Source organism: Ciona intestinalis, chromosome 14 (genome assembly GCF_000224145.3).
Source record: "Ciona intestinalis chromosome 14, KH, whole genome shotgun sequence".
NCBI classification, from domain to species: domain Eukaryota; kingdom Metazoa; phylum Chordata; class Ascidiacea; order Phlebobranchia; family Cionidae; genus Ciona; species Ciona intestinalis.
The window spans coordinates 4,193,841-4,209,999 of NC_020179.2; the positions used below are offsets into that span (position 1 = coordinate 4,193,841).

Consider the following 16,159-nt stretch of genomic DNA (forward strand, 5'->3'; position numbering starts at 1 on the left):
ACACCCATGTTATAACTTGACAGTGAGCATGAGGTGTATGAATACACCATGTGTGTCTGGTGTATAAGAAGACACCCATGTTATAACTCGACAGTGAGCATGAGATGTATGAATACACCATGTGTGTCTGGTGTATAAGAAAACAATCATGTTATAACTTGACAGTGAGCATGAGATGTATGAATACACCATGTGTGTCTGGTGTATAAGAAGACACCCATGTTATAACTTGACAGTAAGCATGAGGTGCATGAATACACCATGTGTGTCTGGTGTATAAGAAGACACCCATGTTATAACTTGACAGTGAGCATGAGGTGTATGAATACACCATGTGTGGCTGGTGTATAAGAAAACAATCATGTTATAACTCTCGACAGTGGACACCATCAGGTTTAACTCACGGCAGCTAAATTAAAAAATGCAAATTAATCATTTTTTTTTAATTTTCCACGCATGTACCTTGAATGCGTTAAATTTTGCAAAGCGCAATGTCATCTAAACGCGCATACAAAGCTTTTTTTTAATCAAATGTCCCAAATTATGTCATTTAATTCAATCGTATACAAGACAAGATATATTAAACGATCAATTATAACAATTTTCACGTCTTTAAGTCATTGGGCCATTCTTTCCTCGGTATTTAACTTGTTTTTGTTTACTTAAAGTGCGCCCGTTGTTTAAAACTTTGTAACACCTTGACCTTTATTAGAAAAGACGCCGTTTTTGAAATTCGTTTTAAATTTAATTTGCAGTAACCTACGCAGTAAGTTGGATATATAAAGCCGTAGAATGTTCCAGAATTCAGGCAAGTCAGGTTCACAAACATGGCTCGTTTATTCACTTTCATAGCTTTGCTGGTTGTTGCCGTGTGCGCAGTAGACGCTTGGGGAAGCAGCTACAGACCTTATCGACCAAGATCTCGTAAGTAACATATATAACTCTGTAAACTATGGTATAGTAGTATATAGGGTAATAGCTTTATAGTTTATACTGTGCAGCTCTATGCTCAACTGAAAAGTAGCTCCAAAGCACAGTGCGACATATTATATTGCGGTAAATAGCTGTATAGTATACCATATGCGTATACTGCAGTAAGGTGGGGGAAGATGATGGGATACCTTTAGGACGTAATAATCAAATATCCTGATCGTGTTATAAACAAATAACAACGGTCCATGAGAGTCGTGAGGATACGGTTTTATATTTCATTGAACGTTCTTTGTTTACTGACAAATGAAACGAGAAAATAGAATGAAAACGTGTTACATCTTCCCCCACCCTATTTAATACTGTATGTACCTCTATGCTTAACTAAAAGGTTATTTTATTATTGTTATATTCACTCTATAGGCAACTGCGTTGTAAGTTATTGGAGCAGATGGAGTAGTTGCGGTCACAACGGAGCTTACCCATCTTACACTTCATGCCAAACCCGTACACGACATGTGAGAGTGACGCCTATTGGTAATGGAGCAAGATGCCCAGCTCTAGTTGACATCAGAGGTAAATGGACGATGCTATCATTAATTGTGGGCGTATGTGTCCTTGGGCAAGACCCTTAACGGCAATTGCTCCAACCCAGTGGCCACTAATAGGTTGTCTAGAGTCTAGACTTTGTGGGTACTTGTTTTACTGTTTGGATGACAATTTCAAGTTTAAAGTAATATACGTGGTAACTTGCATGCTTGTACTAACAGGTGTATGAAACAGAACACCCGTGTTCCATTAAGTTCCATTTATTCATTAACCAATCCCTATATAGGCTAACACACATACTGAAGCATTAGAACACAATGATTCCTACACTTTCTAACATAAGTTGTATTACAGCTTGCTCTGTGAGGCCTATATCCACATGCTACTGGTCAGGTTGGTCGCAATGCAAGTATAGCTTCGCATACGGGCGTCGAATCAGGACCAGGGTACAATATGGGACCAATGGACGACGATGCACTCCGTTCTCGGAAAGCGAAGGTAATTTAGTTCTAAATCTCGGGAGTCTGACCCTGACCTGGTGCTCATGGGGTAGAATGATTCTTGTGTAAAAATATATTAAGGATCTGGTGCTACGAAATGCTTAACAGAGAAAAGCCTAACAAACATACAGTAGGGTGGGGAAAACTGGGACACCTGTTCATGCTATTTTCTCTTCCAATTTGGGAGTAAGCAAAAAACATTCAAAGAATTATGAAACTGTATGTCCACAACTCCCATGCACCATAGTTAATCGTTTAAAACGCGATCAGGATATTTGGGTATTATGTGCTAAAGGTGTCCCATCTCTCCCCACCCAAGATGCAGAAGAGAAAAGGTGTCCCATATTCCCCCACTTCACTATATATTTCGCCCAAATGGCACCGTCAGTATCTTATTATGCTCATATGTTCCATAGAATGCAACGAACCCAACCGCCGCCCCATTCCTCCTCCAAGATCGATCCCTCCATTCCTCCCCACTGTTCGCCCTCCACCACGTAACAATGGGAAACGAAGATGCAGAAGAGGAAGGAGACGATCAGGGAGCAGCGGGTCCTCCGGAAGCAGCAACTCATCCTGCTCGGATGACTCGAGTGATGATGATGATTCTCATCAACCTCGGAGGAGATCGAGATCTAGGAGCAGATCTTCATCTAGAAAGAGGAAAAGTGGGAGCAGCAGCAGCGATTCGGATTAGTTCGGATAAATTCGGATAAATTCGGATGAATTCGGATGAATTCGGATAAATTAAAAAAAAAATAGTCGTAGACTTATATACCTGGTGTAATGGTGAAATATATACTCAATGCATTGTATATTAGCGTGTATATGTCTCGTTGTATTCCATACGAGGTCATTAAGCCAGAATTGGTCTATTACCGCATGGTACATTACTGCGGTCCGCCAGTTGGCACAAACATGTGACGTCAGCTCCAAAAGACTGTAAAAGACTCGACGGTTGAATCAGAAAACGAGTCGGTTCACGCGGTTAGTGCCTACAGCACGTGTAGTGCTGTGCAGACTCAATCAAGATCCGTTAAGAGTTTACCAGCCAAGAATACTTAGTTCCTACCGACTATTTTGTGGTTAGGCGTTAAAGTTTATCCTTGTTGCCCGTGTACATTGCATCAGTATCGTGTTAATAACCGTGGTAACAAATAATTAACAAACCAGTTATTGTTAGTTAGTCAGCCAAGAACGAGGAGCAAAACTAGACTTAGCGGCAAATCTATCAACACGCAGACAAATTAGTATATTTCTGTGACCAATCGGCACAGATAACATCGCTAGATGCTAACGCCAGAAAGCAACAGCTAACACAAAGAACCTTCTGACGTAAAATTCACAACAAAGAAACGACTTCCGCCGCACGCACCGAGCTAGGCAGCATTACAACACAAGCGGTGGCGATCATACCATCGTAGGCATGACGTCAGGAATCACTCAACCGCAGAGGCGGTCAGTAACTAAGTGACGCACGCCATGTACCATCACCCGACCTTGTTTTCGTATTACAAAGATAGAGTTCACTCAGTTCAGAGCATTTGTTTCTTGTTTATAAGAGTGACGTTGCGACCTCATGCTGTAGTGTAGAGTGTAGACGTAATTTGTGACGTTGTTTGTTACTCTTGTATTAGTATATCCAGCTATATAGATTACAGACAATAGCTAGAATCTACGGTAAAGCGTAAACAACAGTATATGGTTGCGTATTGTTTGAATCAAGAAAAGCACTTTAAGCCTGTGTTTACTAACCTGTGGCTAAAGTAGGTCAGGTATGCAAATATTATGTAAAAGTCAATGTATATATTGTAGGTTGGGGGAAGTTGGTCCATGTTTTTCTCTTTTATTATCCTATTTGGTAGTAAACAAAGAATTTTTACCGAATTATGTAACCGTATCCTCACGACTCTACAAGAGTTGGTAATTGTTAAAATCATATAATGCATATAGTTATGTGGGAGAAGATGGGACACCTTAGGCACATAATATCCGATTATCTTGATCGTGTTTCAAACAATTACCAACGGTCTATAAGAATTGTGAGGATACCGTTTATAATTCTTTGAATGTTCTTTGTTTCATACAAAGTGGGACGATAAAATAGAATGAAAAGGTGTCCCATCTTCCCCACCCTATATTATATTATGTGCTTAGCATCTCCCATAATGCATTATACGTTGTCAATACCTGTTAGATATGGACTGTCCGATTACCTTCCAGTACATTCTTATATAAAGCTATATATGACAGCGTATACCTCCATGCCCATACCACTAAAACTTTACGAGCATGGCCAGTTGTAACGATCGTCATTTTACGATCGGGTTGCGAACTTACATCGAAATAGCAAGCGGTAAACATCCAGTGTGGAACATTTCGATATTGAACCAGAATCAATATAATGATTGTTTTGAGGCACAGACAGACACTTTTGTTTGTATTTGAGGATGGTTCATTAATGAACGTTGTAATTATCCTCGCGTGGCGGGAAACGTCACTCGTTATAACACGGTGTCCTATTTCAGAAACCTCGTGCTGAGTTATGAGTTTCTACGTTTATAACTTTGTGGGTGATTGTGTTGCGTTTTTAGCTTCATTATTGAATATGACAATTTAGGCTACCTATTATCACCCACTAGGTCGAAGCAATTACCGTTTAGTGTCTTGCCCAAGGACACATGCAATATCAACTGTGAGCCCATGAACCGTTATTCTGTTAAAGGGCCTAAACACACTCAAATGTACATCGCTTTAATAGATAGAGTGTGTTTTTCTAATTCCAACGAGACCTTACTTGTTTTAGTCGGTTCTGTATAACCAAAGATATTCCAGCTCAAACACCGTGAAATTCATAAAACTGATTTGAAAGTTGCGTGGCGAAAAAATTGAGAAGTGTACTACCCACGTGACAAATCACGTCACAAAATTGTTGAAGCGTGGCCGCTCTCATTCAGAAACACTGAGAAAGGCGAGAGGCAGTGTTTTTAGCGAAAAACGAGAGAACAAAAAAAACGCAAAAAATCACAAAAAAACGCAGGTTTCGCTTTTACGAATGAACCAGTCACGTGACTAGTACGTTCCTACGTCACAATCACGAAGCTCGTAGTAAGAAAAGGATAGCGCTAGAGATCACTGTTTGAGGACGAATATCTCCGCCTATACTGGACCAATTTTAATAAGCAAAGTATTTTTGGAATCAATAAAACAGTCGCTTTATGAATTTACCATAAAAAATAAAAGTGACGTGGGGTGTGTTTAGGCCCTTTAAGGCGAGCGCTCTCTGCTCTTTATCTTAGCGCGTTTATGGTTGTAATATGAGACGTACAACATCTGCATGCGGTTCCCACATTATAAGGATATTGCGTGTTCCTAAATTTATCTTCATTTACTTAGAGATAGTGTTAGAAGCACTGCTTGCTTACTGAATAAAAACAGCATCGATTTATGCGACATACGTCAGAATATAGAAGCGTATAGTTGTAAGTATGATCTGTATTTTTGTTTTAAGGTAATTTGATGGTGACTCTATTCTGTATAGGTGTGTTCTTAGAAGCTGGTATTCAGGTCAGAGTTGGCCCATTACCCCAATACATGTTTGATATATACCCGGTATGCTACAAGAGGTTAATAGATTGTAATACGAGTGTCTAGAATGAGGTTCGTGTACATTAATAAAGACTACACGAAAATGTGACCAAAGGAATATATTTAAGTTAAATGCCTAATATTGTCAAATATATATAATAATAATAATATACAGTAGGGTGGTGGAGAGGGGACACATTTAGGCTATTTTAATAGTAATGTACTTATGATGATGTGTCATGATAATGCATTAGTTTTTTAAATGCGCTTTTCAAGTACGTCATACGGTTCGAAAAGTTCTCAGTAACATAAGAACAGTGCGTGATGCGATATACTCACGTGCGTGATATACTAACTGTCTATGCGCTTTTTACAGTAGCACACATGGTGTATTCAAACGCCTCCTGCTTGCTGTCAAGTTATAACATGGGTGTCTTCTTTATACACCAGACACACATGGTGTATTCATATACCACATGCTCACTGTCGAGTTATAACATGGATGTCTTCTTATACACCAGACACACATGGTGTATTCATACACCTCATGTTCATTGTTGAGTTATAACATGGGTGTCTTTTTCCAGCAAACACACATGGCGAGATGACAGACATTCATCAATTCCGAAAACGATATGCTTACCAGCGCGAAGAAGGAATATCTGTCAATCTAATTAAACAAGAGATCGGAAAACTTCGGATTCCGAAACGTCGCGAAGTTGGAAGATTTATATTCAATATTTTTCCTATATTGTCATGGCTACCACAATATAATATCAAAGAATCCCTAATCGCTGACGTCATATCCGGGATAACGGTCGGTGTAATGCAAATACCTCAAGGTTTGAATCTATGTTGGCTTAAATACTGTCTAAAATATCTTAAATCTCTACGTGGTAACTCGTAAACGGGCATGAGGTTGTAACAAGCAGAACACCCATAACGACTGTCCTTGCCTCGCTACGCAATCGTTCATATTGCTGGTACGCAGAAGCCATCCCAGCTTATAACCAATTCGATCATAGTATAAAACTTCGTCCTAGAGAGTTTGTGCAATTAAAATCAAGCTTTCTTTTGCAACCACCTGCCACGTAAACCACGTGTGGCCGAACTTACCCCTCTCATTGATATTTTAACACAGGTATGGCGTATGCATTACTCGCAAACCAACACGCGGTGTACGGACTTTACTCAGGTTTTTTCCCTGTCCTTATATACTCAGCTCTCGGCACTTCAAGACATTTATCAATGGGTAAGTTACTTGGCATATGTTACGTCATAGTGGGTAACGCGTTGAGTATTGGGGTGAAACAGACATGTGCCATGACACAGCGCCTGTCGCTGTCCCAGAGGATACGGTTCGAAGCTCGAACATGTTTAGGCAAATGTGCCGTGGCATTATAGTTAACGACCGTTGCTCTGACCCAGTGGTCGCTAATGGGCTGACCAAGACTTCAAATTACCAGCCATACAATAGAAAAACAACCATTTACAAAGTTAGATATAAGTGGTAACTCAGAAGCAGGCACGAAGTGTATGAAACAGAACACCCGTGTTATAACGACTGTCGTTGTCCACCATGAGACGATAAATAAGTCACATTCATTTAATAACCCATTTACCTTAACGCAGGCACAAACGGCCTAACAAGTTTAATGCTTGGAGCATCCGTTGTGTCCTTGGTACCTGACCCCATACTTAACCGCAACAACACATCGCATGAATGGGACAATGTTTACAGTCAACGTATCATGTATGCTGCTGCTATGTCGTTTATTGTTGGATTGCTGCTGGTACGTAATAAAGGGCTGTTTGAACGTGTCTTGCCTGCATATAAACAGGGTCGGGGTAATGGTGGCATTTTTACCATTATACACGTATCCACAAGATTAGTAAGGTAACGTTGTTTTATATTTATTTTCTTAAATATAAATTATAAAAACAACCAAGATATGAATTAATAGGAAAACGGCACGCTATGGACAAAAATATGGGAAGACGTCGTGTTTGTTGCTTTCTGAATTAAAAAAGAATGATGTCATATTTTTTACGTGAAAATTACGTTTTTTTTACAATTAGGTGCGATTTTGAAACAGGTTGAATTAGATTTTTATTATTACCTAACCTTTATTACGTCACAGATTGCATTCAGCTTGTTCCACCTTGGTATTGTGACGAAACTATTCCCTCGTCCATTAATCAGCGGATTCATTTTCGCCGCTTCCGTTCTTACTATGATATCACAATTGAAAACATTGTTTGGGGTTTCGGTGAGAAGCTACTCCGGACCTCTCACTTCAGTCTACGTAATAAAATGACGTCATAACCCAATTATGGCGTAGTAAAAGATATTTTCAGGTTGTGCGTGACGTCATTATACAGCTGACGTCATTAAACGCGTTCGGAAAGGAAAGAACCGCAGCCACCGTGGTACTCTCCCTAATTTGCATAATATTTCTGGTTGGTGTTCGTATCATCAACGACAAGTATCGACGTCACTTCCCGTTAAACATTCCAATACCCGGGGAAATTATAGTGGTGGGTATTCCCCTTATTCATTACCCTATTTAACGTATAGTAGGGTGGGGTAAGATAGTTTATGTTCTGATTTCCTTGTATCGTCCCATTTGGTAGAAAACAAAGAATATTTAATGACTAACATAACCGTATCCTTGTTAAATTCAAAGAGCTTTGGCAATTGTTAAAAACAGGATTATGAAATTTGAGATATTATGTGCTAACAATATCCATATAGCCTCCAATAATCTACAGGTTGTAAACGATACGCAGATGTATGCTTGTCTATTGCTACATGTTTTATATTCATGTTATTTATTCAAAGGTTATCGTCGGAACAGCTGTGTCGGGTAGGGTCAATCTAAAAGATAAATTCAACATTATCATAATCGGGGAAGTACCGAGAGGGTAAGTTTGCAATATGAGTATTGTGTATACAGTAGGGTGGGAAAGATGGGACAAATTTCTCGTCGTATTTGGTAGTGAAAAAGAACATTTGGAGAAATATAAACTAGCATTCTTACGACTCCTGTGGACCGTTGTTAATTAATTAAAACACGATCAGAATATTTGAATATTATATGTGCTGAAGGTGTCCCGTCTTCCCCCACCCCACTATATATATTGACACCCATGTTATAACTCGACAGCGAGCATGAGGTATATAACCCTTATCTCCCACAGTCTACCTTCCCCCGCCGTCCCCGACCTCTCAAAAATTTCCTCAATATTTGGTGAATCGGTCGCGATCGCTATCCTTGGTTACGTCATAGCTGTCTCATTGTCTCAAACATTCGCGGAAAAGGCGGAATACACGATCAAACCGAACCAGGTAAAGATATCTATAGTTTGTGCGCCAATATCTAAAACACCTGCCATTAGATCTTCTGGCAGTCGTTTATGTTGTAATTTGACCAACGTTCCGTCTGCGCTCCAAAATAATGTGTATCATCAAAAGTGCTCAAAACGTAGGTCGGCTATGATTCTTTGGGTTATAATTTTAAACACAATAAACTAACTTATATAATTTCTACTTTGAATGGATTAGAATAACCGTGGCGAGCATCAGCGACAGTCGTTATAACGCGGGTGTTCTGTTTCATACAATTCGTGCCCGCTTATACTACAAATGTATGTAACTTATTTGTTCTCGCGTGGCGGGACAACAATAGTCGTTAACACGGGTGTTCTGTTTCATACATCTCTGTTACGTTTGCAGATGATTGTTTTTTTATTTTTATTATGTTTTTGATCACAGGAGATGTTTGCCATCGGGGCAAGTAACCTCTTCGCTTCTTTCTTCTTCTGTATTCCTTGTTTCACTGCGATGTCAAGAACTTGTGTACAGGTATAATTGTGTGGGGTAAAATGACACAGCATTCTTCTGTGGGGTAAGATGATACCTTTACCACATAATCGAACTATGGGGCCTTACCCATTTAGAATAAAACATGTTTCGTAATATCATAGCTGATACACCAGGACTAAAGAATGTAGTAATCACTATAGTGCTGTGAACGGCTCCCAGTGTTTAGTGAAGTCCTGGAGGAATATATTTGAATAAAACTCTGTAGGTTTGATTTATTTATAAACCTTGTATACATAATGCTGGTTTATATATAATGTAGTTTGAAAGTGGGGGGAAGACCCAGCTAGTTGGATTCATATCCGCGCTTCTAATGCTGCTTGTTCTTTTGGTTATTGGGCCTGTGTTTCAGTATATACCAAATGTAAGTATACTGCGTGTTCATATTATGTATATTATATACAGTACACCGTGGTTGTCACCGTCATATCCACAGTCTTGTTGTTGTTATTGCAGTGTGTGGATAAACGGAAATGACTCTTGTGTGCATTACCCTTAAACGGCAGTTGTTCAGACACACTGATTCCTTATGGACTAAACTTCAAGTCATACGTTACAAAATATAAAATAACCACCCACAAAGTTACATAATACGTGGTAAGTTGCAAGCGAGCACGAGGTGTATGAAACAGAACATCTGTGTTATACAACTATCACTGCCATACTAAGTCTAATTGTAATTGAATCGTTTTAAACACCAGGCTTGCCTCGCCTCTATCGTAGTTGTTGCTGTTTGGAAACTACTTTTAAACGCTCGTGACGTCAAAATATATTGGACCAATCAGAAGCTAGATAGCATGCTGTGGTTGGCAACCGCGGTTTCAACGATTTTATTGGATATTGTAAGTCACGTGGTGCTTTGTATTATTACGTATAACTACGTAACATTCATCAATTCTTCAAAAACGATAGCGAATAAAAAGCATAGAAGAAGGGAATTAACACCAAAACGACAGTCTGAATAAACGATAAGGTTAAAAATTAATCCATAAAATGTCGTTGTCAAACCCAATATTAAAAAGGCGTATTTGTCAAACCAACTAGAAAATATACGTGGATGTTAAAAGTGCCCGTTTAAACTCAATTTCCCAAATAAAAACCGTGAAACCAAACAAACCGTAAAAACACAGTGTTTTGTATAGTTGTAACTATTAACTAAACTTGATCATAATTTATTAATTAACGCTGAGATAATTAATCTTTATTATTTAAACTTTATATTTACAGACTCTCGGTTTGATCGTCGGCATCTGTTTTGCACTGCTTTGTGTCGTCATAAGGAGCAGTTACGTCACACTCAGAAAGTTACGTCATATTGACGTGACAAACGTTTACAGAATTGACGGTTATTACAAACAGGTAAATCTCTCTTTTCGCCCTAAAAAAAATATCGTCTTAAAAGTCGGCGCATTGACACAGAGGCATGCGCGCATGCCTCTAGCCCTGAATTTGCGGGTTTAAAACCCGATGCTGCTAACATTATGAACGTATTTGTCTTTGGGCAATATACTTAACAGCAACTGCTCCAGTTCAGCGGTTCTTTAAAACTTACCCATCAAGTTACATATGACTCGTAACCGGGCACGGGGTGTATAAAACAGAGCACCAGTTTCATAACGATTGTCGTTGCCGCTACGCGAGGGTAAATAAGTTACGTTTATTCATTTTTTGTAGGAAGTAGAAAATGCGGACGTCACGAATGATGACGTCACCGTGCTGCAATTTGGCGCTCCTTTGAACTACCTCAACAGCGCCAACTTGCGTAAGGGGTTAATAAAGTTGATCGGCGTTGATCCGATTGCAGAGAAATTACGACTGAAAGTAGGTTTCGTTTGAATATATAGTCTATTGTATATGGGTACTACGTCAGCACACCGGGAGACTTGGAATTTAGAGCATAGAGTTGGTCCATTACCCCAATAACACTGTGTATACGCATTATATTCTATATGGGCCTTCGAATTAAACCTTGTTTTTGTAACAGGAAAGGAGAAGAAATGAAATGGACATGACTGAAACCGGTGGGTAGTTGGTTTGTTTTATGGGATGTGGGGTCAGGGTTCAAGTCTCACTGCGGGGGCAGAATATTTTTCGGTTCTGTGGCTCCATTAACGTATAGGAAAGAAAATCTTTGTCTTGTTTCAGGGTGCGTTGTGACGCAACAGAGGCGGTATGTTATTCTAGAATGTTCTGGAATGACGTCAATAGATTCGGTGGCAGTCGCAGTGTTTCAGAAAGTAAGTGAGAAATTCAAACGTATTTTAATAAATAAAGGGATTTTCATAGTTTGGTAGTTTAGATTAATATCCTTGGAGGTAACTGTTTATTTATAAAGTTAGGAATTGTTTATTTTATTTTCTAAAATAAACTAGCTTAAAATAAACCTTACTAGCTTAATTTCTACATTCAGATTCTATAATTATCACAGTGATCACTGTATTAATACACACACGGTATGTATTAAACACACAACTCATTATTTAATTTTCTTACCAGACGTTATCCGATTATAAAGCGATTGACGTCATCATATTAATTGCGGCTTGTCCAGGTGAGAACGAATGTCTGAGGTTTTCAAACGTCAAATGAGGGTTTCTTAAGCTTTTTAGATTTGTTCTCTCTGAACAGTATTAAATTCTAACGAACATTTTCAACCCCCTTCATAACCATTAAGATGAGAATGTCCTGATCGTGTTTTAAACGATTAACAACGGTTTATGGGAGTCCTGAGGATACGGTTTTATAATTCTTTAAATTTTCTTTGTTTACTACCAAATTGGACAAGAAAATAAAATAAACAGGTGGCCATCTACCCCCATCCTACTGTATGTGTCATTCCCTTATATTTTAGAATCCGTTTTGGATACTATCGGTGACGTAGGCGGTCATGACGTCACAGAGGTTGCCTATTTATCCATAGGCGACGCGATTAAGGCGGCAAAATAAAAATTGGAAAACGGAGACGACTAATCACTGTGGAAGAATGGTAAGTTATGTTTACAACATAGGTTGGCATTACATTCATTTATGATGTGGTAAATTGTAAGCAGGCACGAGGTGTGTAAAACAAAACACTCGTGAAGTAACGACTGTCGTTGCCCCTCCATGTGAGAATAAATAAGTTACATACGTGGTAATTAAAGCGGGTACGAGGTGCATGAAATGAAACACATAAGAGGCATAAGTTCACATAATATTGGCCCTTTTTTATTTGCAACGCATTAAATATAGTTTGATCGACTTGCAATAGAAGAGCATTTTATTAAGCACCATACTATCAAAGTTATATTTACTAGATGCGGGCGATGCCCGAGGAATTGAAGCGACGTAGAACAGTAGGAAACATTGCATTAGAAAATTAACGCTACATTAGCTATATTTAATATTCCAACGCTTCAATCATAGTGATCTGGCCTTTAATTGGTTCCGTTTATGCTTACTTACTTTCATTTATTATTATTATTATTGTTATAAAAAGGCGCAACAAGCTCAGTTTGCTATAAAGACACGGCAGCAAATACAAAATATGGTGGATAAATAACTTTTAAAAGTTGCTCCAGTACTTAAGTTTCATATATTGATTTTATTCTATATGGGTGAGGTATGCTTCGCCAAACGAACGTGGATTTAGACCAGAGTTACCTCATTGCACGATATAATTTATGTAATGACGTCGATATTGCTTTCTTTTAATACCTTCATAATATATTCTCATAAATACGACTTTGTATATTTGATTTATTGCGGTTGTATTACGTCGATAAAATTATGCAGGCCATGCTCACATGTATTACAGGCAATGCGATATAAACAAACTGGGGATTGGGTGTTAGTGGTTAGAGATACTACTATAGTGGTTGGGGTGGGGCGCCGTCGGTTAGCTGGCTTATAAATGGACAATTCTGGAGGAACATCAAAAACAGACGTCCAATGGACGTTTATTGATGATATGAACATGGACGTTAACATAACTTTCTTCATAATAAAAAAAAACACCGGCAAATTAAGTCCTTTAAATTTGATGTCCGTTATGTAAAAGTTCCTTTCTTTAAACGGCCGAGTTTCAAATGTTCGATTAATCTGAATCGCTACTGTCACTTCCTCTTCTGCGATACTTCCTACGTTTGCTTCCCGAATCCGAGTCTGAATCCGAATCCGAGTCCGAGGAACAAGAAGAACTGTCGCTAGATCCACTTGACCCGCTTGATTTCCTTGATCTCCGGCACTTACGCCTCGGTTTGGACGTCGTTCGCCGAATTTCTGCTAAAAGTCTGGTCGTTGTTTCTGGCAGAGTGGTAGGAGGGATTTCCCCGTTTCCGTTACTATTTCCATTTCCATTATTGGGCTCGGCGCATTCTGTAAAATATTTAAAGGGGCTTAATAATAATAATATATAATATATACTTACTTTTATTTTCTATTTAAAAACAGCAGCGAAGATTATAAAGTAGAGAAAACGAAAATACGATATATCACCAAAACGACAGCGGTCAAATATATAGAGTGCTACGGTAAAAACTACTCGAGTAAAAACGCGTGGCTGCATGACCCAACAGCAGTAAAATGTACCTTTATATCATGTATTATAAATTACCTTCGGTTTCGATTAAGACTGGGCACTGTCGTCCAGAACCACTTCCATGACGTGTCACCCTTCTTGTTCTGCTTCGTGACGTCACTCTGACGTAATCATCGACGTAGGAAGTGGTACACGTGGTCCACGACGACCACTCAGATACTTCACAGTCGATATTGGCTTCGCATACTGTAATGACGTCACCAGTTATAACTTTATGTTCGTTACGTCATATACACCAGGTTATAATGTTTAAATGGATATGATGCCGCTCACTAATTGGCTGGTACAAATTGTCAAATATACGGAAAATAATCACCCACAAAGTTACATACGTAACTGATAAGCGGAACAAGGTGTATGAAACAGAACACCCGGAACCCATGTTATAACCACTACTGTTGTTGCCCCACCATGTGAGGATAAATAAGTTACATATACGTGGTAACTGAGTGAGAACACCCGTGTTTTATAAAGATTTCTCATTCCTATACCTTCGCGTTCTTTAAGATGTGGGCATTCAAGCGTGTCGCCTCCGATTACGTTTCTCTTCCTTTCTCTAAATCCTCCCTCGCATCCTGACCATTGTTCCCATGCTGACACGTCACAAGTGTGGGGTTCAAAGTTGGGGATGCATTCTATGCAATATAAGTCAATGTATTAACACACAACATAATTTAATTTTTTGAAAACGACTAAAAATAAAATTATATAGTAGGGTTGGGGAAGATGGGATACCTTTAAAACATAATATCCGAATATCCTGATTGTGTTTTAAACAATTAACAACGATTTATGGAAGTCGTGAAAACGCGGTTGTATAATTTTTTGAATGTTCTTGGTTTACTACCAAATGGGACGAAAAAATAGCACAGTTTTCCCATCTTTCTCCACCCTACTACACAGGGACTTACAGTAACCGAAGAGACAAAATTATATTATTCATTCATTCAACAGCTTAGTGATAGTTGAAATGTATCGAAAAGAGTTAAAAACCGTCACTTTTAAACCTATACGATTAATCAATAGAGCGTAATACCGATAGTAATCGTTTCATTATAACACGATTTGCATTTCTTTACCTTCTGTTTCAATACGACGTGGACATGGTCTCCCAGTTCCTCTGTTTCTGAACAATATTGCTCTGTTACGTATCCTCACAAACCTCCAGTCATTGTAGTTGCCGAAATATCGGAAGTCAAACACACAATGTCCCCAAGATGACCATTCTCTTAGTTGGCAATCGACTGAAATATGTTATTGTTTAAACCTCGTGCTCACTGTTGAGTTATAACATGGGTGTCTTCTTATACACCAGATACACATGGTGTATTCATACACCTCATGCTCGCTGTCGAGTTATAACATGGGTGTCATCTTATACATCAGACACACATGGTGTATTCATACACCTCATGCTCACTGTCAAGTTATAACATGGGTATCTTCTTACCGTTAAGTTCCCAAGCGTGTGTTAGTCCCGAACACAGTAGCGCGACTACAACGCCCAGTAATACTAGCTTCATATTACAATCCTAACCCTGTATACTGTCCTACTACTATCCTGACTATAGAATATATACGTAGACGCAACCTACACGTATTAATTACGTGAGGTGTGTTTAGAATAATTGGGCACGGCTGGGTTCGCATAATTTACTATGATCTTCTGTGGTACGTCATTAGGTGGGTGTAAATTCAGCAATATATTATGTAATTATAATAAATACGTAGTAATGCTTGGCCAGTTATGTTATTCCAAGTGACGAATCTTAGCCTAAGATTGGAGTGGGTTACAAGATTGTCATGGTAAGTAACATGACTATCGTTGTTGCTGTCACGTTTGTGAAACATCTAACAGTAGAATATGTATCGTAGTACAACATAGGAGCAGTTCTAATTTGCTATTTCTGGGTCTGTACGGCGGAACACGTCGACTGCCATGAAAGTATGAAATGCATGATACAGTTGGCACATTACCCTGTAACAGCATTTAAATTATTATTAGTGTTATCCCAATCCGAAAATGCTTTACAATATAACTATTTATATTTATTTAGTCCCCAATCTAGTTTAAAAATATTTAAAGAGATTTTAAAGAGATTTTCATTCGGCATCACTGCACGTGGAAAG

At 38.8% G+C, this 16,159-nt stretch overlaps 3 protein-coding genes across 9 annotated transcripts; 2 read left to right on the plus strand and 1 right to left on the minus strand.

Annotated features, from left to right (window-relative positions):
- The first annotated feature begins 794 nt into the window (after positions 1–794).
- LOC108950069 (thrombospondin type-1 domain-containing protein 7A-like) lies at positions 795–2,728 on the plus strand. Its single transcript, XM_018814799.2, has 4 exons — positions 795–924; positions 1,354–1,506; positions 1,834–1,977; positions 2,396–2,728. Exons 1-4 carry the CDS (start codon positions 828–830, stop codon positions 2,674–2,676), a joined length of 675 nt encoding a protein of 224 aa, XP_018670344.2. The 5' UTR covers positions 795–827; the 3' UTR covers positions 2,677–2,728.
- Positions 2,729–3,359: 631 nt separating this feature from the next.
- Positions 3,360–13,448, plus strand: LOC100179804 (solute carrier family 26 member 6-like). 7 transcript variants are annotated; one of them, XM_026837575.1, is made up of 19 exons: positions 5,354–5,461; positions 5,521–5,639; positions 6,155–6,409; positions 6,709–6,819; positions 7,200–7,360; positions 7,709–7,873; positions 7,926–8,105; positions 8,410–8,492; positions 8,769–8,916; positions 9,343–9,432; positions 9,713–9,814; positions 10,152–10,292; positions 10,678–10,809; positions 11,125–11,271; positions 11,435–11,471; positions 11,596–11,687; positions 11,947–12,001; positions 12,302–12,436; positions 12,747–13,171. In XM_026837575.1, exons 3-18 carry the CDS (start codon positions 6,172–6,174, stop codon positions 12,394–12,396), a joined length of 1,977 nt encoding a protein of 658 aa, XP_026693376.1. In that variant the 5' UTR covers positions 5,354–5,461; positions 5,521–5,639; positions 6,155–6,171; the 3' UTR covers positions 12,397–12,436; positions 12,747–13,171. The 7 variants fall into 7 exon arrangements, with proteins under 7 accessions (XP_026693377.1, XP_018670487.1, XP_002124747.1 ...); XM_026837576.1 differs by lacking the exons at positions 5,354–5,461; positions 5,521–5,639 and adding an exon at positions 3,360–3,437; XM_018814942.2 differs by lacking the exons at positions 5,521–5,639; positions 12,747–13,171 and adding an exon at positions 13,247–13,448 and having other exon boundaries at positions 5,350–5,461.
- Positions 13,172–16,130, minus strand: LOC113474852 (spondin-1-like). The gene is made up of 5 exons (XM_026837604.1): positions 15,480–16,130; positions 15,109–15,273; positions 14,521–14,664; positions 14,045–14,215; positions 13,172–13,806 (listed from the first exon to the last, which is right to left on the minus strand). Exons 1-5 carry the CDS (start codon positions 15,550–15,552, stop codon positions 13,526–13,528), a joined length of 834 nt encoding a protein of 277 aa, XP_026693405.1. The 5' UTR covers positions 15,553–16,130; the 3' UTR covers positions 13,172–13,525.
- Positions 16,131–16,159: the final 29 nt, after the last annotated feature.